General features: G+C 49.4%; 1 protein-coding gene and 1 long non-coding RNA gene across 3 annotated transcripts; both read right to left on the bottom strand.

Moving 5' to 3' along the window:
- Positions 1 to 2,794: 2,794 nt before the first annotated feature.
- GATA3 (GATA binding protein 3) lies at positions 2,795 to 23,292 on the bottom strand. 2 transcript variants are annotated; one of them, XM_004425375.3, is made up of 6 exons: positions 23,053 to 23,292; positions 22,013 to 22,643; positions 19,094 to 19,630; positions 13,614 to 13,756; positions 9,297 to 9,422; positions 2,795 to 4,880 (listed from the first exon to the last, which is right to left on the bottom strand). In XM_004425375.3, exons 2-6 carry the CDS (start codon positions 22,251 to 22,253, stop codon positions 4,596 to 4,598), a joined length of 1,332 nt encoding a protein of 443 aa, XP_004425432.1. In that variant the 5' UTR covers positions 22,254 to 22,643; positions 23,053 to 23,292; the 3' UTR covers positions 2,795 to 4,595. The 2 variants fall into 2 exon arrangements, with proteins under 2 accessions (XP_004425432.1, XP_004425431.1); XM_004425374.3 differs by having other exon boundaries at positions 13,614 to 13,759; positions 23,053 to 23,290.
- Positions 23,293 to 24,386: 1,094 nt separating this feature from the next.
- On the bottom strand, positions 24,387 to 27,070 carry LOC147912988 (uncharacterized). The gene is made up of 3 exons (XR_015549384.1): positions 26,930 to 27,070; positions 25,152 to 25,232; positions 24,387 to 24,963 (listed from the first exon to the last, which is right to left on the bottom strand). It is a non-coding gene; the product is annotated as an uncharacterized LOC147912988 (long non-coding RNA).
- Between the last annotated feature and the right edge of the window lie 381 nt (positions 27,071 to 27,451).

Here is a 27,451-nt window from a genome sequence, read left to right on the forward strand (position 1 = left end):
CAGAACTGCTTCCTTAGGAACGTGAATTCGCCTCCAGGTGTTTACACATCTTTGGGGCTGTTGCAGGGGCCCAGGCAGCACAGATGAGTGCTCTATAATGCACCCCTTTTGTTTAGCCATGGGGGCTGGGCAGCAAGGGCAGGGGGAGGGGTGGGGGGAGTGGGCCCGCTCTCCAAATCCCCACTCCAATGCACAGCCTGCCAAACTGCACACAGACATGACAGAGGATTGTGAAAACGCACCACAAACAATGTGGCTAATGTACCGGGATCCCCTGCAAAGGAGACTGAGGAAGGGCCTGGAAATGTCAGAGTGCGAATAGAGCACCCTGAAAAGAACAGCTTTGGGGAACACGGATCCACTTTCTCCGTTGACCCCCTTCTCCAAAGAGAAAGAGAGAGAGGGCACAAGGGAAAAGAAAGACTGGACTCTGGCTGTCTCCCTAGGTCAGCCTGTCAGCAATGCAGGCAGAGTTTCTTTACACAATGGGTGAGTGAAATATGAACCACGCTGCCAACATCAGCAGGACAGGCCAGTCCTGTGTCTTCCACTCAAGAGGGGCCTGGACACATTTCAGAAAGAGCAGGGAATCTGCAGGCTGGGACACTAACTCCTGTCCTGGGTTGACAGTCACAAATACAAGTTAATTTGTTTCAAAAGATAGTCCTAAGGACAGATGGGAGTGGACCTACCCCTGAATCTGCTGAACCACCGTCACCAAGGCCTTTAAAACACCCTGGTCAAAATTCTGACAGGGAATGCGAGGACATCCTTCTAATAATGCATGTTCTCAACAACAGCAAACGAAATCCGAGGGAATCATGGCATATGTCTTCTCAAATGGGTCTTAGAGAGCGTCTTGTCTAATTATATAGCTCAAGAGCGGACTCCAGAGAAATTAAACAAACGGCCTCAGGTCGTCTGGTCATGAGTGACAGAGCCTGGGATGAAGCCCAAGTTCTCAGATTCCTACTAGGACAGTTGTCATCACACATTCAAATATTTCTCTGAATTCTGGGGTTTTCCCTTTACTGGGTTTTTGCAAAGGATGTGGACAAGTCCAATCTGAGGTGTAATCACACCGTTTGAGCAAGATAGAATAAACAAAATGAAAATGTTTTTCAGAAGTTCATTTCATTTGAAAGCGCAGAAAAGGGTTGATGTTTTACTCAGCTGTTTCAGAAAACGGTTACAATTTTCGTTCTGCAGATAAAACTATAATATGCTATCGTTCAAATATTGTTTTTTTTTTATCTTTTAATTATTTTCTAATTTTTTTTTTTAAATCTCTCCTTAGCTTGGAATTGAAGGGAATTTACCTACAGAGGAGTCAATAACAATTGCTGTCTGGTAAAGATGACAAAAATGGTTCCAAATTTGGGGGTGGATTTGGCATTGAGGGCAGCGGGATGGAACAAGAGAACCTGGAGTAATAATTCTTCTAAATCTTTGAAATGTAAATAGGACAATTCACCATTGTGAGGAAATTATCAGAGGCAGGAATGGACGGCATCTGAGTTTGCACTTTTGAATTTTGTGAACAGGTGTTTTCCTAAATTCAGGTCAGACCTGAAGTACCTGGGGAGAATTTGCTCCCTTCACACAGTTCTAGACTTAGGAATTATCAAAATGAAGCTCTGTGATGAGGAGGAAGCTTTAAAAATCATTTTAAACCCTTAGAAAGGTTTAGAAAATAGACACTAATCTCAGAAGGCACACTCTGGGGTCCCCACTTCTGTCACCCTCTGTCTGCCTGGCAACTAACCCAGAGGCCCCACTGGGAACCTCACCACAGTTCACGTAGTTCTTTTTAAAGAATAACATGTAAATGTCACAAAGTAATAATGAGACACTGGTGTCTTGGTTTTTCTATTTCCTGATCTGCTGTTTTTTTTAAAGTGGTTTTAAATGGACTTCAACCTAGACACTCAACAGGTATTTGTTGAATAAATGAAAGAAGCCCTCAAATTCAAAATTTTTACTTCATGCACTTCTACTGTCAGATAAGAGGACTTTATGAAGAGCAAAACTGTTCAATAACTACATAGTTTATTTTTTCTATATGTTGGCTTTTAAAATGTTGTAAAGAAATAACCCAAATCTGCACATATATTTCTCAAGTAATCTCCTATGGACGAGCTAATGCAACTATTTCAAAAGTGAGGCAGAAGAGATTGAAAATTGATAGGGGTACAATTTACTCAAAAATATTTGAGCAATATTTAAGATCTACAATCTTGTTATGTTTGTGTAGATGAAACCCTCTCTAGCATTGCTCTTCTAGTGTCTTATGTTTTTAAATGAAGAGAAAAGAACAAAGCCATGAAAATATATGGCAACGTTCTAAAGAAGAAACTGAACCATTGTTAACATATATATTTTTAAAGTTTTTTGCATCATCTTCTAGAAATATCTTAGAGTGTCAAATCAATGCACAAAATGATAAAATGACATTTCTCTGAAGAAGGAATAGGATCAAATATGCCATTATCATTATGGTATCTAAAACAAAATGCAGCTAGAGTACCGAGTTTGGGATTTTTTTACATGTGCCCCCCCAACCCTCCCACCCCAAGAATGTCAAGAATTTGAACTCCCTGTTCTTAAGGTGAAAGGGCATTAACTCAAATGTTCATGAAGAAAAGAGGTGGCAAATCCTGAGACATTGGAACTATCCAGCAAAATCTCCCAAGTTTAAGATGGCAATAGATGATGATTTCCTCTGGTGCTTCAAAAGTGACTGAAAACAACATTCAAATTGTGGATCATGAATCAGGAGCCAGGAAGATCTCCATTTGCATCTCAGTAATTCTCTACTCCTTTATTTCAACATTTAGCTTTAGGTTTAAAATATTTGCTAGGAAAGCAGAGAGGCGATTAACAGAGATTTTAAAATGTGTGTCATAGTTACACCTTCTGTCAACAGAGTAAAAGGAAACTATACAGCATAAGTTACAAAACGGTTATTTCATGTTTCGCAAACATTCCAATAAAACCCTCCACTGTGGTGTTATTCAATTCAGCAGCAAAAAAGAAAACCAGAAATGAACTCGAGAGCCAGCCTAGCTCCTTTACGTCTTGCAGAGAACCACGAGGAATCCACCCGCCGCAGTCCGCCTGTGAACCTCACCCAGGAAACCTTCCTGTTTCTCCTTCGTACTCGAGGAACACAAGGGGAGGGAACCGCAGCTCACTAGGGACACAGAAGGGACTCCAGCCCCAGGCTACATTCCTCTAGGCTGAATAGAGAGCTCAAAGATGCTCCCTTTCCCACAGGAATAAATGGTGACTCTTCTGGGGTCTGCATTATCTCCTAGTGAATAACTTAACACGTTTGGGATTTGTTTTTGTTTTTTTTTAAGCTCCTTTTTCTTAAATTAGCTAGACCTACCAGATTCTATAAGAGCTTAGCCACCACTTTGATACGATGTTATTTGGTTGTTTTAAAATATTTTCACTTGATTATGATTTTTATATTATTATTCCAACAGACTGTATTAAAGGCAGTGATCACTAACACAGAACACAACAGGAGCTAACAATCAGCCAGGCTGCTCGCAGGACCCAGTCCGTCCAGCCTAAGTCGCTGACATGCACAATGGTAGCTCATACTCCGCTACCCTCATAGCACAGGCTGTGGGAGGAGAGAATCAAAGAACAGATGCGCTGTACCCTTCGAAGCTATTTAATAAATATCCTCAGAAAACAAAATGGAAAAGAAGCCCTCCAGAGCACAACCACCTTAGGTCAACTGAATAGCATCTAGTTTATTCAACCAAAAATCGAGAGAGAAGGAAAATATTAAAACAAAAAAAGCAGCTCTTAACACTAGCAGTAAATAAATTTGTACAACAATTCAGTCTGTATAATATGATGAAATAAATCTACATCTGTTCTGATTTTTGCTTTGAATTATACATACAAACAACAATTACAAGGACTTGTTCATACAGCGTGGAGGCCTGGACAGGTGTTAACGTGTGCGTGTTAACACGGATCCCCCGGAACTGATAGAATTTCCTATGCAGAGGCCCACAGCTTTGAACAAATGATTTGCCTACGACATTTTTCTTTTTTTTTTTCCTTTTTTTTTTTTTTTTCTTTTAATGCATCGACCACCTGTGGCCAGTGAAAGGAGACCAAAGTGGCAGTTTGTCCATTTGGATATCAGACTAGTTTCTTCTCAATTTCCACACTTAATTTCCCCCATATTCCTTAAAATTCTTGGCATCCTTCATGCCTTTCTTACAGCTACCCAGATGCAATAAAGTCTTCTCCGAATGTACAATATTTCTTACAATATAAGTTATATGCAATGTTCAGCATTTTTTTTTTTTTCACAGCACTAGAGACCCTGTTGAATAGGGAATATGAGTCTGAATGGCTTATTCACAAATGGGATCCAGATTCGGTGATGGAGAACACAGATACCACAGTGAGCTCCTCTGCGGAAGTGGCAAACAGCATCTTGCTTCCTGCCTTCGAAAACATATATCCATCGGTTGTCGGTTTCATGATACTGCTCCTGCAAAAATGCACGTAGAAGGGGCTGGAGGGACTCTCGCCTGGAGACCTGGAAGCATCGAGCAGGGCCTCTAACCCATGGCGGTGACCATACTGGAAGGATGGTGAGGTCCGAAGGCGAGGCTGGTCGGTGGGTGCATCGGCGTGGGGGTGGTCAGCATATGGCTGGAGTGGCTGAAAGGCGAGATGTGGCTGAGAGAGGACATGTGTCTGGAGAGGGCGGCTGGGTTGAACGAGCTGCTCTTGGGGAAGTCCTCCAGCGTGTCATGCACCTTTTTGCACTTTTTGGATTTGCTAGACATTTTTCGGTTTCTGGTCTGGATGCCTTCCTTCTTCATAGTCAGGGGTCTGTTAATCTAAACAGAGATCAATTTTTTTTTTTTTTTTTACTTTTTTGCTGGCTCTGAAACAGTGCAGGCTTTCACACCCCAACACGGGCTCCTCTGACTGCCCCAGATCAGGGATCTGCTTTCAGGGGGCCCCTTCCTCCCACCTCGTCTTGCCTCCTTCCCACGGACCGTGATTCCTGCAGGCTAGGTCTGCAGCAGGGCTCCGACTGTCAGCCTCTATCAGTTTCACAAAGAAGAGACCATAGGCGAGGTCTTCCAGGCAGGGGTTATTAATTATGTTCATCCACCCCAATCATTTGGGCGGAACTTTGTCTTCCCAAGGACCATATTCTAGAGACCCACCCCTTATGATTGTATTTCTGTAATAATGAAAATATAATAACTTGTCTTATTTCATTGGAATTTCCTTAGACTATTTCATGAACATGGAGGCAACTGGGTAATCTTCAAGAGGGAAATAACATTTGTCTTCTCATCTGAAACCTGTGTTAGGACCTTAAAAGCACTACCAAAGTAATGGATCTTAAGTGTGTAAGTCTACCTGCCTTCAGAAACAAGGACTACATCCCTCTTCAAAGTAACTTCTGGTTGCCTCTCTTCTACTTGGCCTTTTTGCAATGAGAGTTGCTGTAAAATCTTCCCCTGGAATTGGGGTTGTATTTTATTTTATTTATTTATTTATTTTTGCTTGAGGAAGATTGTCCCTGTGCTAACATCTGTGCCAATCTTCCTCCATTTTGTATGCAGGATGCCGCCACAGCATGGCTTGATGAGCAGTGTGTAGGTCCGCACCCAGGATCCAAACCCGCGAAGCCCGAGCTGCCGAAGTGGAGCACGGGAACTTAACTGCTACGCCGCCAGGCCAGCCCCCTGGGGTCGTATTTTAATACAATGTGTCTTTCCAAAAGGTCATCTCTTGCCCATGTCACAGCAACTGCAATGACTGAAAGTTGCAATTTCCACCTAATTCTGACTATCCCCTTCTAACTAGATAAACAACCAAACCACCGATCAACAAGCATTTAATACCGATTTATGGGGTGCAAAGTACTGTGCTAGCCTAAAAGCACTCTCCTAAAAATCGAAGACCAGGAATGAACGAAAGAGACAGAGGCAAGCGTCAACTCTCAGCATCACTAGTCTTCAGTCTCCGAGACAGCACTGCATCTTTCTCCTCCTGATAAGCCTCATTTGTTCTGTTTTTAAAATACATTGGCGGGCCGGCTCCGTGGCTTAGTGGTTAAGTGCGCGCGCTCTGATGCTGGCGGCCCGGGTTCGGATCCCGGGAGCGCCCTGAGGCACCACTTCTCCGTCCAACGTGAGGCCGAGTCCCACGTACAGCAACTAGAAGGATGTGAACCTATGACATACAACTATCTACTGGGGCTTTGGGGGGAAAAAACTGAATAAATAAAATCTTTAAAATACATTGGCTTTGGGAGGGGCAGAATCAAGAGAGGGGACTTGACAAAGCAAACAGAGACCACTCCCCCACAAGGAGTCAGAATCAGATTAACCTCAATAGCAGACATCTGTCCCATATAGCAAACCACACATCCAGCCACATTTCCAGGGAGATGTGGCCAAGAGACTCGAAGAGGGCATGTCAGGCTTTCAGTCATTTCTGACTCCTTGGGAAAGAAGCATCCTCTCCCTCTAGGGTCCTCGAGGGTAGAGAAAGAGAAGAGGCTCTCACAGCTCCAGGATCTACCTATCTGCCCCCAAAGCTAGAAAATGACAGTTAAGGAAGAGAGAATCCAAATGGCCCAAGAGAGACAGGCTGTTGACAATGCTTCTGGAGCAGCAAACACACAGCTGCCTGGAGCTAAGCTGGGAGAGGTCACCCTGGAGAGGGGCACAGAGCCCCACACTGGAGCTGAGAGCTGATTTCCCCCTGTGCAGGAAAGCAGTGTGACAGCAGAAGAAGTAAAAGGTCACTGCCAAAAGAACATCTCAGGGTTCCTTCTTCAAAGTTATAATCAAGATAAAGACACAGCCTACAGAGGCGATAGGAATCTACTGTCACATCAAATCTTCCCCAAGATAATGTCTAGACACACAGTTCTCTACGCTGATATCTAGATATACATGGCCAGATATCTAAATATAATATCTAGTTACACAGATAGCCACACAAACCCAGATAACTAGTCCCAACACCACCTGGACACACTGATACTGAGATAGGTAGTTATCGAAACACCCAGATAAGAAGAAAGGAACTAACTTATGGCATACATGTGTAGGTAACTAGAAGGGCAGCACACAACACAACACCATGAGAATGTTAATAGACTATTATCTCTTATTGTTAAATGCACATAAATCACCTCCTTTTGTGAATTCTTACTCAACCAGAGAAGACAGCAAAACCACTCTTGTTGATGAGCAGGTTTCTCTTTCCCAGCCCCTGGAGCCCAGCTATGAAGTCGAGAGCTAATTCAGAATAAGGTGGAAGTGAGTGGTGGGTGGGGGGTGGGTGGGGGTGTTCCTTGGCTTTTCTTTGATTTGATGATAAATTCATAGTCTTCAGAAATACTTTCTTTTAGATTGGACACAATTGAGATCATATCTCATCACGACTTGATGATCAGATCTCATCAAGTAGTCAAAGAACTTTACAGCTGGTTAATTTCCCATAATTCTGATACTTCTATGGAAATAGGAAAGAAACATACACACACACACAATCCATTACTTTGAATTGAACTTTGGCATATTTCTAAAATGAGAAAGTGTTTACTTCACCCTGGTCCCTGTTAGTCCTAACGCTACTGACCTCACAGAATGGCCTTCTGCTACTCTGAAATCGCTCCTGGATCCTCCACTTCATCCTCCTGTTTCCTTGCACTAGTTACTTGCTTCTGAGTCACAATTTCTTCAAGTAAAACGGAAATAAAAATAATTTCTGCCCTGTCTACATCCTGGGACTATTTGAGGCTCAAATGTAATTAACAGGAAAGTTCTTTGAAAACCTCAAATTACAACCTCAAAATAATTTTATAGGCTGTGCCGACAACTGCGTAGCTCCTAAACTCAAATGCCTCACATCTTCCAGATTTTAATCACAAATCTGTTTATCTCCACTGCAGTGAGCAAGTAAATTCCCCAAAGTGAAAACGGGACTTCGGTGTCATTGCTGATAAATGGATATATATCACAGTCTGAGGATCTGAGGGAGAATAACTGATTGCAGTGAGACCCTAGATTCATTAGTGCTGGGCCCTGCACGGGGACCGTGTCAAGCGCAGATGACACCGAAGGCAGGGAGACGAGTTTCACAGGGTCCCTGGGAATTGCAGCAACTTATTCCCAAAAGGTAAAAAAGAACTAGGGTCCTGGAATGACAGTGAGAAGTTCTCCTGTGACTCAAAAAATCTAACCGGGAAAGCTTCCTCCCCAATTCCCAGGTATTCCTGAGTAAGAGGAGGTGACTGCCAGCATGGCAGGGAGCCCAAAGCTCTGGCTTTTCCCCGTTCAGCCCCAGACTTTGCCAAAGTCAGACTGGCAAAGAGACTTTAGGAGAATCAGACAAAGCTAAAGAAGAGAGAGAGAGACACAGAGAGACAAAGAGACAGAGAGAGAAATGACACTTCTTCCTTTGGGATTAACATCAACTTCAGGCTTCATTAGTGTCATGGCCCGTCAGCCAGAGTTGTTTCAGGAAAAAAAAAATACCTGAAAAAATTTTTTAAGGAAGGACCCCAAATTAAAAGATGAAGAATGACACAGCTAAACCCAGATGACTGGCTGGCGGTTATCAGCCTGCTAGTTATGATACAGAAGGAGAATATACAAAGTTTCTTTTCCCTGGTCTGGATAACCTCCCTGGGTGGCTTTCCCCCATTCTCTGCTGGTTAGGACAAAGACATCAGATGAAATCTCTCTGACATTTCATTTCAGCTCTTTTATACAGAGAATCCATTTAAAATTCACAGCACAAGTTAAGCCAAGACTTTTTTCCCCTCAGTAACTCAACGGGTCCCTCTGCTTCAGGAATTTGTGTGCCATGCATTACAATTCTATTTACCTTTCTCTCGCTTACTCTCCTTCTCTTTTTTGCAAAAAGTTTAAGATGTAAGGAAACATCAAAATAGAAACGGTGACTTTTCTTGTTTTCCAAGAGGAAGATTTTTTTCCCTTTAAAACCCAGGGCAGGCCCACCCTGTGTATGGGATCTCTGCCTTGCAGTTTTTCCCATACATACTAAGGGGGCTGGCTGGTCCTGTCTTGAAACCCCTCAGTCTCAGCAAGGCTACCCTGTATGAAGTACACTGGGTCCTATTGCGTTGGTTATCTGAGGCCCGCTATTTGGCCCAAAGGAGGGCGATTCCAAAGAGGAAGGGGACCTGGAAAGCCGGATGCTCTTTCTGGGCATCGTGAGAAAGAGAGACGGCACTGGCTGGTCCCCGAGACACTTACATTGTGCAGCTTGTAGTACAGCCCGCACGCGTTGCACACAGGGTCCCCGTTGGCATTTCTCCTCCAGAGGGTGGTAGTGGTGGTTTGACAGTTCGCACAGGACGTACCTGCCCTTCTCGCTGCCGACTGGGAGTGGGGGGGAGAGAGAGAGGGTAAAACCAAAACAAATGTTCAATGTGTTTTCAGAACAACGAAGGCAAGACTTTTAAAAAAAAAAAAATGAAAAGAAATTATCATTGAAATCAAAACTAGCACGTGGCCCACAAGAAAGTAATAAAGATCCCCAAAAGCTACCTCAAGAAGAAAAAGATAGCCGATCCCCTGGCATAGGAGCGCGTCAGACTGCAGTCAAGTGGCCAGAAGGTAGCCTGCTGTTCTCCCGGCTGGAATTCGGGAGGATCAGAACGCCGATGCGCCTCTCCGAGATAACGTTCCTCCTGCTCCCTTTCCACAAAGTTCACTGGATGTTAAATTTTTGTAGGTAGCAATTTTGACTCGCCAAGAATATCAATTCTCAGCAAGGCTAAGCCATCACGATATACTAACAGCCAAGGGAGAGCAAACCCAAGCATCATTCATAGATCCCAAATAAAGAAACGCAGGATTGTAAAGAGAATAGAATAGAGAACGTCTGTGCACGTGTGTGGCTGGCACTCAGGAGGTGTATGACTTAGGGCACACTGAACAGGACATCATAAATGAACAAGACCCTGGAAAATTTGCATCGGTCCTAAACTTACACAGCCCACACTTCGGTCACTTTCAAACTTTGTCACTCATGCTGACAGCCACCCTCATTCTCTTTAGGTGGCTTTCAGTTAATGAGACATAGTGAAAAGAACAAGGAATTTTGCTTTTCAACAGGAACAAAGGCCCCTCCTCCTGCTCTGTCTCATTTCACCTTCTTGAAATTAGGTATTTTCTATTTGCTGCTCACGGAGCAGAATAGTCACAGGTCAGATGTCAGCCTCCACTTGAATTTTCATGATTTGATTGTGTCATTTCCTTTAAAAGGGAGATTTTTCTTTCACTTTTTGATGTACTGACATTGATAAGGGGACTATTCTCTATGTCCCTACTTTTAAAAAAAAAGTTAAACTCAAAAACTTCTGGAAGAAAATGGAGTCGAGTCACTTCTAATATACACTCCTCTCACCTCCTCACCCCTCAAACATAAAAAGAAAACGTTAACTGCAAAATCGTTCCCGCTCCTGGACTCAAAAATATTATCAAAGGCAAGAAAAGGAGAAAGAATTCAGCTAGTCTTTATCTGTGATCATGAAAATTCTGGCATGCTTATAAAAGCACGGAACAAAAACTACAGGGGTCATGGTGCGCTTTTCCATCAATATTTTATCCAGCAAAAAGTTGGGCCAAATATGCCAGATATGGAAAACCCAGTGGCAATTCTGAATTAACCAGACTGAGTCCTTTCCTTTCAAGCCACGAAATTGTTCCACAGATACACTCCTCCTTCCTACAGGCTTAAACAGCAGAGCTGCGGCCCTTTTTTTTTTTAAGTCATTCTTTATTTTCTGTGTTCTAAGGAATTGGAAATTAAAAATAGCCTTTACCTATGGTAATTGAGAAGTTTCTGCTTTTCGGCAGTCCATTTTGAAAATAATTCACCACGGTCCAAGAGGACAGCCTCTAACCCCACACGCCTATGCCCACCTGCCTTTATGGAATGTGATGATTTAAGACTTAAATAACTGTTTCCCTTGTGTGCTCTTGGGAAGAAAATGATACATAACATCACCACTTAATGATTCTGACAATTATGTTAGCATGTGATTATTATTATCTTCCTGTACTTTTTTTTCTTTAAAAGAAAAACTCGGATATAGTAGACTAATATCTCTTCAGGGACCGGATTTCCCAGCCCAACAACACGGAATGTGTACTACAAGCACAAAATGCCAACAGGTAATATTAGAGCTCCAATGACAAGGGTCATGGTGCAGCCCTTCGCAACATACTGACACTGACATGAATACAAGCAGGCTCAGAATAGGTCTCGGGTCTACAGACTTTGTGCAAATTTATACAGAACCTCTACAAGCCACACTGTTTTGGTTCATTAGCAGGACACAAAGTCCATTACTAAAGCAAGATACTCAGCTAGTTGTTAGACATGTGAAAATCCTGGCGACACTAGGAAAAAAAATTCTGTGGATCCTCCCTTCAGTCATTTCTTCTATTTCCTGCATGAGTTTATTCAGTGTTAGATATGCATCTTACGGAAGAGCTAGCTACAGGACGGCTGGGCGGTCCTCAGCGAATCTGCAAATGTGCAAAGCAAAAAGAGCAAACCAGAGAGGCCAAGCCAGGGGTGAAGGCACAGGAAACATAGGAAAGAAGAAAAAGAAAGTTCTAGGTATTCAGAAGTCAGATACATCTGAGGGTTAATAAAAGAAAAATCCTGAATGTGCCCTGAATGTGTCACTGGAGCATACGAATTCTATGGAACTAAAATTATAAAACCACCCAGAACAGATGAGTAAGAAAGAAAAGACGGCTTAAAATGCGGCAGCCAATGAACTCCAGAATTAAAAGCAATTATTACTCAGAGTTCTAGAGATTTCTTACGAAAGGTGAATGAAGACAAAAGTATATAAAATGCAAGTAAAGCCCTCCTATGCAATCTGCCCAGAGAGAAGAAACTCCAGGAAAATGTCAAATGTCCTCTTGCTCATCAATCAACCTATAGTCTGTCACCTTACCCCCTCTTTTCTCCTTTCCTTTTACCTTAAAAAAAAAAGCCCAATTATAATAGTACCATGACTTATTTTAACAAGAAGTTTTCTGTTGTTAGTTTTCTTTCTTTTTTTCCTTTTCTTTTCTTTCTTTTTTTTTTTTTTTTACTAAGGCCAGGTTTTGAGTGATTCAGAACATTCTTTTGTGGTGTGATCATATTCATTCTGTGCTAACACCTCCAGCAATTTTTTTTTTTTTCAAACACGTCTTGTTCTGATACGTTTAAACATCTTGATGTTTAGGTTGGGGGAGCTGAGTCGTTGTTTATAAGTTATCTCCAGTGCTCAGATATCCGGCAGCTTTTTCCTAGGAAGTTAGCTTTGCACATGAGAGAAAGGAAAAAAAAATACCAAAGTGCATGAGGACGGGTGGAGGGAGATTGAGAAAGTCAGAGAAGGGGGCAAAGATCAGAAAGAATAAAGCCTAGAGACTGAGGATTGCCAAAAATTAGTCACATGGGCACGTTCATCCCTAGAAAGTTTTTCCTTCTTCTAAAGAGGATGTGAAAGGTGTTGAGTTGCACGAAAATCTGATGGGGAAGACAATTCTTTAAAAAGAATACAGAGGACTTTTTTTTCCCCTTAGAATTGGATGGATGCTGCTTCATCCATTAATCTGCATGGGGAAATTCCCCTCCTCCCCTCTCGACTTGGTGAATGTCACCACCACAAAAAGCATTTTGATCTCTTGACTGTGGTTAGACTCATCATTTGCCAAGCCTGCTTTTATTTGTCTGTTATAGACACCTGCTATTCAATCTGGCCTCAAGTCCAAAGACAAGTTTACAGATGAACGTCTCCTGCTAGTTTTCCTTATACATGCTTAACAATGCCAGGTTTTCTCAAGTATTCCTAAGGGTCAAGAAATTTAAGAAAGGAAAAGAGAGGGGGAAAAAAAATCACCCTACTGATAGTAGTTCAAAGGGAAAATAAGACCAAAAGCTAGGTGGGACCAAGAGGCAAGGCAGGAATCATACAAATTTTTTCCCACAGGAATTACCTGTAGAAAGTCCTCAATTCTTAAGAGCAAGAAAGAAGAAAGACTCCACTAGGCTCAGTGGCTGCCGCTTGTGAAATCCAGTTAATTGGCCCCAGCAATCTTAAAACATTGGCACCCGAAACTCATCCATGGCACTAGGACAGCACTGAGGCTGCAATCAAATCCTAGGATTCCCAGCCATACTTCAGGAACGTGTTCTAGATGGTGCCGGGGACATTCCACCCTCCTACTAAATTCCTCTGTTATTATCAATGCATCTTAAATCAGTTGTCCTGTTAAGGCAATCATTCTATCCACAAATACATTTCAGATTTCATAACCAAGAAGTTAGCATCCTTAAAAATGTGGTAAGTGACTTCAGAAATATGGAGGGAAAAAAGAGAGAGCCTTTCTGTATATCTAATCTGAAAAAAGAAGAGGGAAAAAAAACTATCCCACACAAGCTGACATGATTTTGAGCTGCCCTGCCAATTTCCTGCAGAAAGCTCTCCTTCCTGAAGAGAGGAAATTGAAGACACAAAATGGTCTGTGCTAGACCCGCGCTTCCCGGGGACAACTCACCAGCCTTCGCTTGGGCTTAATGAGGGGTCGGTTCTGTCCATTCATTTTGTGGTAGAGCCCGCAGGCATTGCACAGGTAGTGGCCGGTGCCATCTCGTCGCCACAGTGGGGTTGAGGTCGCCCCGCAGTTCACACACTCCCTGCCTTCTAGAAACAAGATTGCACATAAGTCACTTATGGGAGGAAAACACACAGAGAAGCTGCCAGCACTGGGAATTAGGGAGTGAAAGTAACATGGAGAAATTTTTTTCTCTCTTCTCCCTCTTTTGGGGAACTTTCCCACCCCTACCTCCCTTGAAGATGGCTCCCAAGTCGAGAAAAGAGTTACTGTAAGGCTATTTCACGGCCTAGCCACTCCCCTCCACGTCCAGCTCCCCTCCCAAGAAGCAGCCATGAATAAATAGCAACAGAACTTTGCTCTGGGCCTGCCCAACTTGATGGGGAAGACCAAACAGAGCCAAGGAGGAAGGCAAATTTCAACTTGAAATTGTTCCCTGAGAAAATTCTGAGCCCTGGACGATGGCAAAAGCAAAACATTCCATTCACTTCCCTCAAAGGAAAACAAAGGTGACCCATTACCGTGGCTAGGTCTGTCTATACAGATTGATTAAATAATGAAGAGTAGGATGGGGAAAAAGGAAAGATTCATCAATGGCTAGATAGATAAACAGATAATAAATAGACAAATAGATTGATCAATTGGCGGATCGATTTTAGTAGCCAGGGCATTAGATTTTACTTCCAATAATACTGTAAATGTCCCTGGCTGGCAAGTAACAGATGAAGACCACGCAGGGTCCACTCACTCCCCATCATCTTTTTTCTCTCTAGAAAAGGCCAAGGTTTTCTACAGTTTCCCAGCCACCGAGAGAGGGACTGAAGTGTACCTATGACCACAGCTGGACCAGGCCAGAAGGTGTTGGAGGGAAGGCAGGGCAGCCTTTAGCAAGGACCCTGGGGATGGGGAGGGAAGAAGGGAAAGGAAGGGCAGGGTGGGGAGGGGCAGAGCGAGGAGCGGATCCAGAGACACGGGGCCTCTAGGTCGGCTCCTTAACCGAGGCCCGCCTGCGTTGCTCTTTTTCCAAAAAACAAACAAACAAAATAAACAAAAACCGGCCGGGCCGGGTTCGAGCAGCGTTCACTCAGGGGCGGGAGGGTGACCTGACCCACCTCCGGAGGGAACGCTCCCGGACAGACTCCCTCCAAATACCATCTGAGGACACGGGGGAGTTCGCTCGGTGGTTTCTTTCAACTTCGGCCGGAGGAGGAAGAGGAGGGCGGATTCTGGAAGAACCTGCCCGCTCTTGGGGGGCCTCGTTCTCCCCGAGGCACGGCTGCACCAGCTTCACTGCTGACCGAGCCTGGATACCCAGAGGAGCCCCCGCCCCCCAACCCGACCCTGCAGGAGCCGTGGCTCCACCAGAGCTGGTCCCCCCAAGAGGAAGGGTTGGGAAGGGTCTCGCTCTCTTCCGGGGTGCTGGGAGGGAGGTTTTGGAGGATGATGGGGGAGAAAGTTGAACCCCTAAGGGTGGTTCTGTTTTGAGAGATTACTCAGCTAGCCCCAAACTACCGGGAAGTCTGGGGTGAGGGAAGAGAAGCCGGCAGAGGGCTTGGGCATCTTGACCCCCTACAAGGAGGGTGGGCTTGGGGGGCCCGGAACCTGTTCCGCCTTTGGAAACCCCCAGACCAAGTATGAGGGAATTGGGGGGTTACACCTGTGAGCTGTGCTGTTCTCCAAGGACTGGTTCTGGGGAAGGAAAAGGACTTTTCGAAATGGAAGACCGTCTTGCCTCCTTTTATACTGGAGTCCGTGACCGTGCTGAGTAATTTCTGTGCACTTTACTTTTTCCAAAGAAATTTTAAGGAGTTAAGAGAGATTTTATTTTTTTGCTCCAAATTCAAAAAAGGTTCTTAAGCCCGGGGTCTACAGAGAGCTTTCCAAGAAGCCCTGCGATTATCTACAAAAACTGGCCCTGTGTGCCAGGCACACTTTCTAGAGACCCAACAGCGTAGATTAGTCCTCAAAAAAGACTTCGGATTGAAATGCATCCAAACACCTTTCGTTGGGGTCAAAGGCCTGCGGGAGGAGGTCAGCTGGACGTGGGAGAGGCAAGGAGGAAGAAGGAAAGGGTGAGTGGGTGAGTGGGCGAGTGGGCGAGTGGGGGCCAGCTGCAGCTGTAGCCCGGCGGTGGGCAGGCCTGCACTTTCCATGCTCCAAGTGGGCGCTGGGTCAGCCCCTCCTAGGGGCAGTGACACTGGCCTGACCTGGCTGGGTATCCAGGCCCACCACATGTTGCCAAGACAGGGGCCTCCCAGGTTCCCAGCCATTTTATCCCTGTCTCACTTGGGTGTCGGCAGAGCAGGTGGGAGGGTTTGCTGGCTCCTGGCTCCGCCATCAGCCCCAGCTCAGGTGGGAGTTGTGGCTGTGGCTGTGGCAGGCGTGGGGCTGGCTGCCCTGCTCCTAGGCACCCTGGGCTGGGGGATCTCCCAGCCTGACGTGATGAGTCTGATTTCCTTCCCTTTGTCAGGGGTGGGGAGGATGACTGGCTTCCTTTTCAGAGGGACCTTGAAAGCTGCACAGGCTGCCTCTGCAGCCAGGCCCTGCACATTAGAGCAATTTTCTGTCTAGATTCACTCGGCGAGTTTGCAACAGCATGCTGTGGCCTTTTCTTATTTTTTCTCTTTTCTCCTTGTTGCCTCCAGTCTGTGACTTCAGCCAACAGCCAATTTTCCTACTGGAGGCCCTCACTGTCTCCCGATTGCTTTCCCTCTCTTGCTCACCGCCTGGTGTGAGCTGCTCAGACAGACACCTCTCTCTTAGGTGACAAGAACCACAGAGCCGCGAGGCCTCTTGCCTCCTGACAGTCAACAGCCATTTTTGTGAACACCCCTTCGCCTCTAACTGAAATCCTGAAACTGGGCTGGGCAGGGGGTCGCGAAGAGGGAGGTGGAGGGAGATGCCCACCGTCGAGAGGAGGTGGGGGAGCTAAGAAATGGCCCTTTGCAAAAAGGCTTTGTCTTTTGTTTGCAAAGATCTATGCCAGCACTGACAGCCCGGGCGTTAAGAAAGCAATGGGTGCCCTAACCACAGCTTCAACCGTTTCTCCAAAATGCGACAACCCTCTCTTCTCTTGTCTCCTCCTTTGGCAAGTACGTTTGCAAAGAAGAGGTTAAAAAAAAAAAAAAAGCGACCACCAAAACCAAGAGAATCCCCTCCTCAAGAATTCCCACCACTTCCAATTCCCACACCTTCTTTATACGGAAGGTGTCTAGAAACTTCCCCTCCACGCTCCCACACTCCCGAAGTCCCGGCTCCCTGCTGCCCAGGTGTGCTGTCCTTGGTGTTTTGACTGTGAGAAAGGAATAAGAAGGAGGAAGTAAAAAGCCAAATTTAAATCATCTCCTCTCCTCTCCTCCACACCAAAAGAATAATAAAATAGGTACAGAGGTGCTCCTGGTTCTGGTTTAGGGAAATGCCTCTCTTCCCCCCACCCCTCCCCAAAAGTTCAGAGTCCTCAGAAAAGAGATGAGAGAAAAGAAAAGACTAGACCGGAGGCAGAAGGTGTGCACAGCAGAGGGGGGGACTCAGATGTGCACAGCAGAGGGGGGGGACTCAGACACGGAAATGAGGGCAGAGAAACCAGAGGCTTTTGGAAAAGTCGCTCTGTCCCCTCCCCCCACACAAACCACCACGCCGGCCTCAGATACCACGATCTGCCCCAAACTTTGAGCCTTACCAGAAAAGAGAACTTTAAAAAAAAATCCCATCACTACCTCAAAATGCACAGGATTGTTCTCTTTGCAATCAGCCCTCAAGCCTTGAGCTAAGCTGGGTTTTTCTGAGCAAAGCTGTACCCATTTTCTCTGGAACCCTCCACTCCATGTTCAAGCCCAGCCCCTGGCAAGGCAGCGTGGCCACTGTCCTCTGCCTGTTCTTTCTTCCTCTTGCTTTCTCTTTGCCTCCCCCAGCTCGCCTGCCTCCCTCTCCCTCTGCCGACTTTCATGTACTGAACACGCAGGTCTGAGTTCTTCTGTTGGCCTAACCGCATCCGGACTCTATTAAAGTTCCTGGCGCGGGATAAACAATGCAACTGTCGCGGGCGGCAGTCTGAAAATAATTGGATTAGCTAAAACATATCAACTAAATAGAGACAGTCCTGCCCAGGCCGTCGGAGTGAATGTCACCCTGGAAAAAAACCATGAAAACTGATCTCATAGTCACTGGGCTCCCGGAGCCCTCCCTCGGAAGTTTTCTAAACCCGGGTTTTGCCAGCTCTGTTTCAAGACTGCTCATCTCGCCCATAAGAGACAAGTGATTTTCACCACTTCTCTGTCTATAGAATCTCTATAAACAGAGGGAAGACAGTGAAATGGTCCGGGCAGAGGTATCTACCATGAAATGAACACACCGAAGGAGACACAACAATCTTCACAAAAACATCTCTAAAAATATAGTTAAATCTCATCTCAGAGAATCCCGAAGTCTCTGATTCGATGGCTTCGGTTAGAAGCAACATTGGTGATGGATTATTTTATTTTTAAGGCAAAACTAGTTGGTGTGGGTTTTGTGCTTTTTTTTTAAATGCAAGGGTCTGCCCCAAGAGAACAAAACAGGTAGCGTGCTTTTAGACTGGGTGTGCTTTTTTTGAGAGAGGATGAGCAGAGGAAGCAGAGACACACACCTGGGGAATCTTTTTCAGTTCTTTCTACCTCCTCTGGCTTCAGATCAGTCAAAGTAAATGTCCTAAGATGCCTTCCTGTCCCTGCCTGTGCTGGGAGCCCCAGATGCCACTACAGGTAACTGGCACGTGTGACTTCTGATTTCCATTCAACTGTTTCCCCGAGCATGAGCCCACCTCTCTCTCTCAGAAGTTGGGACGAGAGCCCCCTTTGCCACGCAAAGAATGCGTGTGCTGCCTTTGCCAGGATCCCGCCCCCCACAAAAAAACATATACACAGTTTATTTATACACGTCTATCTAGAGGGCTGTCCTCTGTTGACTGCATGAGCCCCTTTGAGCTAAGCAAGAGTCAGACAGTCCCAGAGGCCAGGGAGGGTCATAGGAGGGACCTGTGTTTGTTTAGGCTTCAGGAGGTTTCATTTTAGCCTTAAACACTCAAGATTTATTCCCTCGGCCTTCCATTTGGTCTTGGAAGCTGATTCGGGTTCCTAGCAGAACCCAGAAGTTCCGTGGCAGGCAGGCAGGCCGGCAGGCAGAGTATTTTGTTCTTGTTTTATTTCCTTACCCAGCTCATTGGAGGGTTTTAAATTAGATCCCACTTCCCCTCTGCTCTGAAGACTAGAAGGAGATAGGACACAGCTCACTCTTCCCCCGCTGGAAGAACGGGAAGAGATCACATCTCAGAAGGGGCTGGAACACCCCCAGCTCCCCTGGGGGGCCAGGCTGCGCGCTCCCTTTCCCCCCACCCCCGCCCTGGGTTTGGGAGAGGCGGAGGCGGGAGGGGGAGAAGGGGCTCCTACCTGTGCTGGATCGCGCCTTGGGCCTCGACTTGCATCCGAAGCCGGTGGGGGAGCCGCCCAGCAGGCTGCTGGGCGGGAAGAGTCCGGAGCTGTATTCGGGGACGTAGGGCGAGTAGGTGGTGATGGGGTGGTGGGCCGTGGAGGCGGCCCCGCCCAGGGTGGGCATGCTGCCGCGGGCGTGCGACGACTCGAGCTTCATGCTGTCGGGCAGCGGTACCTGGTACTTGATGCATTCCTTCTCGTCCTGCCGGGCCGAGCCGGCCGAGCCCGGCGTGGACAGCGACGGGTCCGGCGAGACATCCTTCGGCGGGGTGGGCGGGAAGGTGAAGAGGTGCGGGCTGGAGTGGCCCGCCGACAGGGACGAGGACGAGGCCGGGGGATAGACGGAGAGGGGCCCCGGGGAGCCGTGGTGGATGGAGGTCTTGGAGAAGGGGCTGAGGTTCCATGGCGAGGCGGTGTGGTGGCTGCCCAGGGCCTTGCCGCCGTCCAGCCAGGGCAGGGATCCGTGCAGCAGAGGCGGGCGGCACACCTGGCTCCCTGCGCGGGGACAGGAAGAGGCAGGAGAGAGGAACGAGCGTGAGAGCAGCCCTGGGACGCACCTGGGGATTTTCCCCTGCACTCCGGCGTCCCTGTCAGAAAGATCCCAAACACAGCCTCCACTTGGGCCAGGCCCACTCTCCCTAATAGGGGCGAGTACCCTGGTCAGCACAATCTCTTCACCCCTCTCTCCCACACAAATGTCCCATCAAGTCCAGCGGAGTTAAGGGCCTGTATCTGACACCCAAGAGGTCCTGCTTTGGAGTGGAGAAGGGCCCCTTGACTTATTCGGCCTCTCCAGATACACCTTCTAAATCACATCCCCTGAGGTCCCTCTCTAGAACCTGACTTGATTTACTGGTTTCCTTCAATGGCCCAGAGTCCCCCATCCCAGACCTAATCCCGGCCAGCCTGATAAGAGAGTGGGCTGTGAATGATGAGGCCTGAAGGGGTGAGCCCGGCCACACCACTGCTCAACACCAGGTAAACACATCAGACCCCAGGGACAGGCCCAGCAGCTCTGTCAGCTCCCCATGCCTGGTGCAGGAAGGAGAGGGGGCATCTTAGGGTGACTTCCACATAAGCCTATCTCAGTGCTTGCTGATAACTGGCAAGGCCTGAAATGGGATTGACAAGGAAACTTTAGTTGCTCAGACTGTTGGAGAAAGTTTCCAAGGCTGGATTCTTTTTTTTTTTTCTGCCTTTCTCACCTTCCCCAATCCTTTTTTTTTTTTTTTTTTCTGTCTTTCTCAACCTCTCAAATCCAATAGAAGAAAATAAAATAAGCCCCATAGGCTCTCAAAGTTGTGATTCCATCAGTGCAATATGTGAATTTCCACCTGAGCCCCTGAGACACAAAATTTCAGTTTTTGTGTATATTTCACTCACACAGAAGATATTGCACCTTCATTTGAAATACACAGTTTTAAGGGAACCACAACTCAGACAAGTCCCTATGCTCTGAGAGGGGTAAATTTAAGCTGCAAGTGAAAATCCACGCATTTATTGATCTTTTAATCCAGTACCTGCCTCAGCATTTGACATTCTGTTTAACCATTAAGAACAATACTGAAACTAAAATCTTAAGAGAAAGGAAGGGGAGGGGAGTCGAGGGGGAAGGCGAGTTCTCTGAACACCAAGGGTCAAGATTCATATTATGCAGGAAGTCGTATAGTAAATAATATTAAGTCTGCATCTACCGCATTTCCACTTAACTGCTGATCTGCACAGAACAAGGGCAAAGAGCGCCCCAGCCACAGAAACAATTGTTTAAAACCTGGTGACAGCAGGGCTGCGGACACCGGCTGCCGGAGGGGTTCTGTCATCGGCGCCAACCCGGGCTCTAAATAGGGGGACAAGGGTAGACCTAGTTGGCTGCAATGAGAGAGCCTCTCGTTTTCTCCACCTGAAATTTTGTTCCTATTTCTTCTTTAGGAACACACTTACAGCTGGAAAGCGTTATAGGTTTTTCCCCCTAACTATATAGCGCTGAGTTTCTTTTTAACATTTCAGAACTCTCCTAAACTTCTCAAGGTGAAAGAGAAAGAAAAAAAGAAAGGCAACTGGGATCCCCATAAAAAGAAACCCTGATGCATCCTAAATCTTCTGGAGCCTAATGGGACTGTGGTAGGCCGGAGCAGAGAGAGTGGCCAGAGCTGCCAGGAGCAGGCAAGGAGGCAACACAAAAGCAAAGACACAGGAAAATTCTGTGCAGCCGGGAATCTAAGAAACCTCAAAACAAGACAGTAGTCTTTCCACCAAAACCCCTTGAAGCACCAGAATTCCATCCCTCAGAGCCAGGAGGTGGGAGATCTGCCTAGAAACCAAATGCACTAGCTTTGGGGAAGGTCAAAAGGCAGCAGTGTGAATAAATACGCCTCTCGGGCCTTTCTGGAAATGTGCAGGAGAAACACACTGCGGCACGCTGGCAGAAGCCCCCAGAAAGAACTACGGGGTAACTCGGGGAGCGAAGCCCTTTGAAAGTGCCGAGTCCGAGCCGGGTTTGGCCGGCGCCGGCTGCCAGGTCCGGGGAGCCGTGGCCGGGAAGGCAGAGCTGGGCTCCCCGCGCTTGGGACCCCCGAGGCCCCTCGACCTGCGGCGGCGGGGAGAGAGGGCTGCAGCTTGGCGCCCGCCAGGTGAGCGCCAGGCCCGGGGGACACCAGCTGCGCAGAGGCGCCTGCTGCGACTGTTTTTAAAAACACACTCGCACGACGAGCGAGACGCCGTCCTCGCCCATTTCCGGGACCCAATTTTTTTAAAGGAAGCAATAACGACACTTGGGGGCTTTCGCTGGTTCTCCCCACCCCCAGGTCCCTCCCTGGCTCCGCGACCCGGGAGAGCCGGGGCGGCCGGGCAGGGGTCCCGCGCCCAGGGCGCACTCACCATGGTGGGTTGGAGGGTATCTCTGCACCGTGGCCCTCACCGAGTTTCCGTAGTAGGACGGGACGTGGTTGCCTTGACCGTCGATGTTAAAAAGTACATCCACCTCCTCGGGCAGCGGGTACTGCGCCGGGTCCATGTAGGAGTGGCCGAGGCCCGGGTGGTGCGTGTCCGGGTGCTGCCCGTTGAGGACCGCGGGGTGGTGGTGGCTCACCCAGCGCGGCTGGTCCGCCGTCACCTCCATGGCCCCGGCTGCGCTCGCGCCCTCTCGCCGGGCCCGGAACCCGCGCGCGGAGAGGGAGGGCGGTCGGGCTGGGAGGTCGGGGGGCTCCGAGGCTCTGCAGCTGCTCGCGCCGCCGGAGGGGCGGGGGGCGTTTAATGATTTGTTTTCAGTGTGGGGAATGGGAAAGCCGGGAAGGAACGGTGATCAGAGAGATTTAAAAAAAGGAAATCTTTGAGGGGTAGTTTAGCAAAGAGAAGAGACAGAAAAAAGAAATTCCAAAAAATAGAGACGGTAGGATAAAAGGAGACCAAATTGTAAGAGGGGGCGAGGACAGCTGGAATTCTGCAAGTGAGCCTCCTCTGCACCGGGGCCCCCTCGGTGCCTCCGAGGCTGAGTCTCTCCTCGGGTCACCTGCAAAGGAGAGAAGGGGGAGACCTGGATGAGCTCCTAAGCACTTTACACCTGAGTTTATGAAGTGGCACCACCTCCCCTGCAGCCGCCCGGCCCCCGCGCCCGCGCACCCGGGACACGCACACAGGCGCGCACACGCCTCCTCCGGGGCTTGGAAAACCCGGACACAGCCGGGGCGCAAACGCCTCCCAAGTGCATCCTTAGCAGCCTGGCTCTCCCGGGAGCCCTGGACTGACTGAGCGGCTCCAACTTGGACAACTCCCTCCCTCCCGGGACACTGGTCCCGGGACCTTCTTTCCAGCGTCTAGAAACTCTCCAAAAGAGGAGCGTTGAGTTGAAAATGTTTTAAAGTCCTCCCAAATGGAAAGAAAAAAAAAAATCAAACTTAAAAAAAGTCGCCAGTACCAACCTGGGTAGCGAGGAGCAGAAGGGAGGAGGAGAAGGAGGAGGCGTGTGACCTGAGAGCAGAAACTGCTCGGTCAGATTGCGTGGCTCACTCTGTCTCGCGCTCTCTCCGTCTCTCTTTTTCCTCTCTCTCTCTCCCTCTCTCAGTTTTTTTTTTTTTTTTTTTTTTTTTTTTACAGGGAATGCATTCTTTCTGAAAGTATCAAGACGGCGCCAGGCAGCTCAGTGTTCGCAGACAGCTGTGGCGCGACGCAACTTAAGGAGGTTCTAGTGTCATCCGCGCCGAGGGGGAGGAGCCTGGCGCTGGCGAGGAGGGGACAGGATCGCCGGCATAAGGAAACTGCAACCCAAACCCGCTCCAGGACTTCACCCACCCCCCGCATCCCCGCCCTCCTCCCGCCCCTCCACTGACCGGAAAGGGGCGCCGCGGAGGACGGCCCGGGCGCAGGGGCCGCGGGGTGGTGGGCGAGGCGCGCGGGAGGGAATTCGCGCTCTGGCCCTTTAACTGTGGCTCCTGCTCCGGCCAATTCATCCGCCTGTGCAGATGATTCCTTGTCGGGGACACCAGCCTGCCCCATTCATAAAGTTAATTTCTACAGGCAGCCTTTCTTTTCCAGACTTCTTTTAATGAGCAAACTTTTTTTCATTCAATCCAGGGTATTGGGGAGTTTATTGATTTGGGGGCTCAGTGCACGTAAAACTGATCAGAAAAAAATATTTTTAATATCAAAGGCCGCTGAGATTTGCCTCTCGAGAGAACTGCCTAAGAGATTGAGGAATCGGGCAAAAGGATTTGATTGAAACGTCCGTGTTACTTTGAGGGTCACTGTCAACATTTTTCCCAGCCTTTGGCGCTAACAAGCCCGAATGAAAGTTTCAGCTGTCCTTTCCAGACCTAATATTGGTAATCGATGTGTGCTTTTGACTAGGATGACAATCGTGATGGATGAAAAGGAGACGAGGGGAGAGAGAGACTCTGACTAGTTCCCCCAGTACAGTGAGAGGGTTGGAAAGAAATCGGTCTACACTCCAGTTTCCCAACTTTTCCGTCTCCCCGCCCGGAGCCCCACTTACTCCGGCTCCCGGCGTTTTTCCCCAGCCGAGGACACCAGCCCCCTCCACCGACCCCCACCCCGGCCGCCGGGCAGGACAGCGGCGACTCTCCGCGGGCTCCGCAGCTCCCCCGGACTCGCTCTGCCGGCCCCGCAGCCCCGGGCGGAGGGAGCGCGGCCCCGAGGCGCCCCGGAGAGGAGCGGAGAGGGGCCGGGAGGGGCGGAGAGGGGCGGAGAGGGGGCGGGGCCGCGAAGGGGCCAATCAGCGGGCGAGGCTGCGGCCGGGCCGCGATTGGCCGGCCCCGCGGGCTCCAACCTCCTCGGCCTCCCTGGTCCTTTGAGCCACTGCATCCCCTAGCGGCGCCGAGGCTCCTGCAGCCGCCGGCCCGAAAAGGCGGCCGGGGCGAGCCGGGGTCAGGCGGGAAAAGGAGACTCAGATTCCACCCTGCTCACCCCAGGGCGATGTGTGCCAGGACAGAGTGCGGGTTCTCCCGCAGGCTTTCCCACCGACGGTCCTAAGAGCGTGATTTGGGGTTTTATTTGAATTGAAGACATTATTCCCTCTTCGCCCCTCTACTCCATAAAATTCCCTACAAATACAAAAATTCGGGATAGAAGAGACTGTCCCTAAAAGTAAGTTCTAGAGGATTCCTTTCATGCGGTGACGGAAAAACGTCAACATTCAGCCTTAATTCGGCGTGGAGAGGCTGTCTTGCTTTAATACGCAATCCTTGTAGAAAGATTAGTAAAATTTATTTGGAAGAAGTGGTGGAAACCTGGGTCCTCTCGACCTTGGATTTGGAGCCTTTCTTGAGTCTCCGTCGTCTTAAACCTGATGTTTGCTAGGATTCAGGGTTGAGTTTCTAGATACGAAACAGGAAGAAGATCCCTAAATTAAACACGCACACCCCCGTTGTTTCTCCTGAGCCCACTTAGTCCCGGTTTATTAGGGCGGCCCAGTAAAGTCGCATCGATTTTCCATTCACTCTAACCACTTTGCTCTAGGGCCAATCAAGCTGCCAGTCTCCCCCGCTCAGGGCGCTCTCCAAACCTTTTAATTATTTAGTTTCTGTCCAACATTCACCGGAAACCGCTCCATAAACAAGGACAGACCAACGCACACACGTTTTTGCTAAAAAAAAAAAAAAAACCCGAGATTAAAATGAAGGGCCGAAGCAGAGAGAAAAAATGAAAAGGGCTTCTCCGCGCCTCAGTGTAGGACGAGGAGACGCTGGCCGGACCCCAGTGCAAAGCCACGAGGAAAATCTCAAATGGAGCTCCTCGGTCCTCTACGCGGAGACCTGGAAGCCAGGGAAAGGATAAAAGGGAGCCATCCTCGGGAGGGAAAAGCTGCTGACGCCAGGACTTGAAAATGTCAACTTCTGAGGCTAAGAACGATTTTAAAAGACAAAGAGAAAATATTTGAGAAGGAGGCCTTCCGGTGTAGCGGCGCCTCTCCGATAAGGCGCACAACTTCGGGGGCGGGGGACGGGGCATTACTCGTTTTAATTAAATCACAAGCACCGAGTCCGGCTGCGCTGGGATGGAGAGCCCACCACCACCACCTTGGAAAAATAAAAGATCTGGAAGGCCCCTCTGGGTCTGAGTGGTTTGGAGCTGGCATTGAGGAGTGGGGGGCTGCGGCTGGATGCCCGGTGTAATGGAGCCAGCCTGTAGGGGGTATTTAACATGTAATTCCCAGCCGGTCCGCCCCTGTTCCCGGACTGACAGTGGGTAATTGGGAAAGAGGACGTTGCTCTTTTGATGGCCCGCGCCGGCCAGTCTCGCCGACGCCACACTGGGTTTGACGTCACGGGCCCAGCCCCAGAGCCAGGAGCGCAGACCAGGGGGGAAGGGAAAAGGAGAGGAGGGGGATACCCAGGAGGGAGGGTCGAGGTCGGCCCCGGGACCCACCGGGAAGGAAGGGGGAAGGGAGCGAGGCCGGAGAGAGGCTGCGGCGCGTGGCCTGAGGCGGAGAGCCGGGCTGCGGGGGTCTGGGCCAGGCCAGGCGCCGGCCTGGCCCGCCTCGCCGGCAAATGCAGGCCGGGCTTCCTCCTCCGAGGGCGGGCGTGCGGGGGAGGGGAGGGGAGGGGAGGGGAGGGGGCTCGAGGCCAGGGTAAGGGGGGAAAGGTGGTCCTGATTCCCCCTTTGCCGTAGCCCGCTAAGCCGATCCTGGCCTCCTGCCGAGACACCTCAGCGCCCTCCTGCAGACCTGACGCCCCCTGCCCCCCAGGCACCCCGGCCCCGGCCTAGCCTAGCGAGTCCCCCCTCCTCCCCGGCAGCAGCCGGTGGAGCTCCGGTGGAGGAAGCGAGGAGGAGACCGAGGAGGAGGATGCCGCTGTCGCCGCCGCTGCTGCAGAGCCCGGGGCTCCTGTAGGGCGCGAGGCCTCCCTCATCAGGGTAAGGGGCTGGAGAATGGCCTGGAAGCCTGGGACCCTGGGAGCAAGCATCCTGGAGCCGAGCAGGCGGCGGCGCAGCCACCGCCCTTGCCCCTCCCCGGAGCCAGGTCGGGTGCCTTGCGTGGAGCGGCGGGAGCCAGTCCGGCCTATTTGAAACGCCAGGCCTCGAGGCGGCTGCTTTAGGCGTCAAGTTGAGCGGGGTGTGTGTGCCCTCTTGGGGAAAGGGTAAGAAATGGAGCCTTACTTTCTGTCCTTGGTTGGGGTAAGCTGGGACCCACACACCCCCCCAAACACATGCCCACGTTCAGGTCCCTCCCACCCGCCCTCCCGGGAGCGCAGAGACTCTGTCCGGATGGAGGTGGGGAACCCAGTCCCGCAAAGGAACCGGAGCTCGCGGCGCAGAGGGGAAGAGCGTGCCCCCTAGGCTCACCCCTGGGGTCGCAGGACCCAGCCAGCGGAGATCCACGCGGCCAGCGTCACCCACCCGAGCCTGGCGACGGGCGCGTCCAGGCGAGCTCCGCGGGGCCGAGGTGCCCGCGCGCTGCCCGCCGAGGGGAAACAGTAAAGCCGAGCCTCGGGGTCGGAGTCATAAAGTTACTAATCCCGCGCAGGGGGAGTGAGCGTGCCTCGGGCCGCCTGGGGCGGTCATTTGAGCGTGTTTACTTAAGGACTTTGCAAGCGGAGCGCGCGCGAAATAGTCGGATTTCCAGCGAGGCAGCAAATATTTGCAGGCGGGAGAAAGAAGCGAAGCCGGGCCGCGCCGCCGCGTCCCTCCCCCCGGAGCCCCGGCGCCGGCCTGGGCGGACCCGGCCGCGCCGTTCAAGACAGAAATGAAGCCGGAACCTGCGGGGCTGGGGGCGGGGAAGGCCAGAAATTGGAGCGCGACTCCGAGGCCCTGGCGAGCCGGGGCTGGGGGAGGAGGAATCCCTTCCCATTCCAGCTCGATCAATCT

The sequence above is a fragment of the Ceratotherium simum genome, chromosome 32, assembly GCF_057802395.1.
Source record: "Ceratotherium simum simum isolate JZ-2026a chromosome 32, ASM5780239v1, whole genome shotgun sequence".
In the NCBI taxonomy this organism is placed as follows: Eukaryota; Metazoa; Chordata; class Mammalia; order Perissodactyla; family Rhinocerotidae; genus Ceratotherium; species Ceratotherium simum.

Coding starts and splice junctions, on each gene's coding strand:
- GATA3 (XM_004425374.3), bottom strand. CDS start 22,253: ATGGAGGTGACGGCGGACCAGCCGCGCTGGGTGAGCCACCACCACCCC. Junction 19,631..22,012: donor ATACCCTCCAACCCACCATG/GTGAGTGCGCCC, acceptor GTCCCCGCGCAG/GGAGCCAGGTGTGCCGCCCG. Junction 4,881..9,296: donor TGTACTACAAGCTGCACAAT/GTAAGTGTCTCG, acceptor ATCTCTGTTTAG/ATTAACAGACCCCTGACTAT.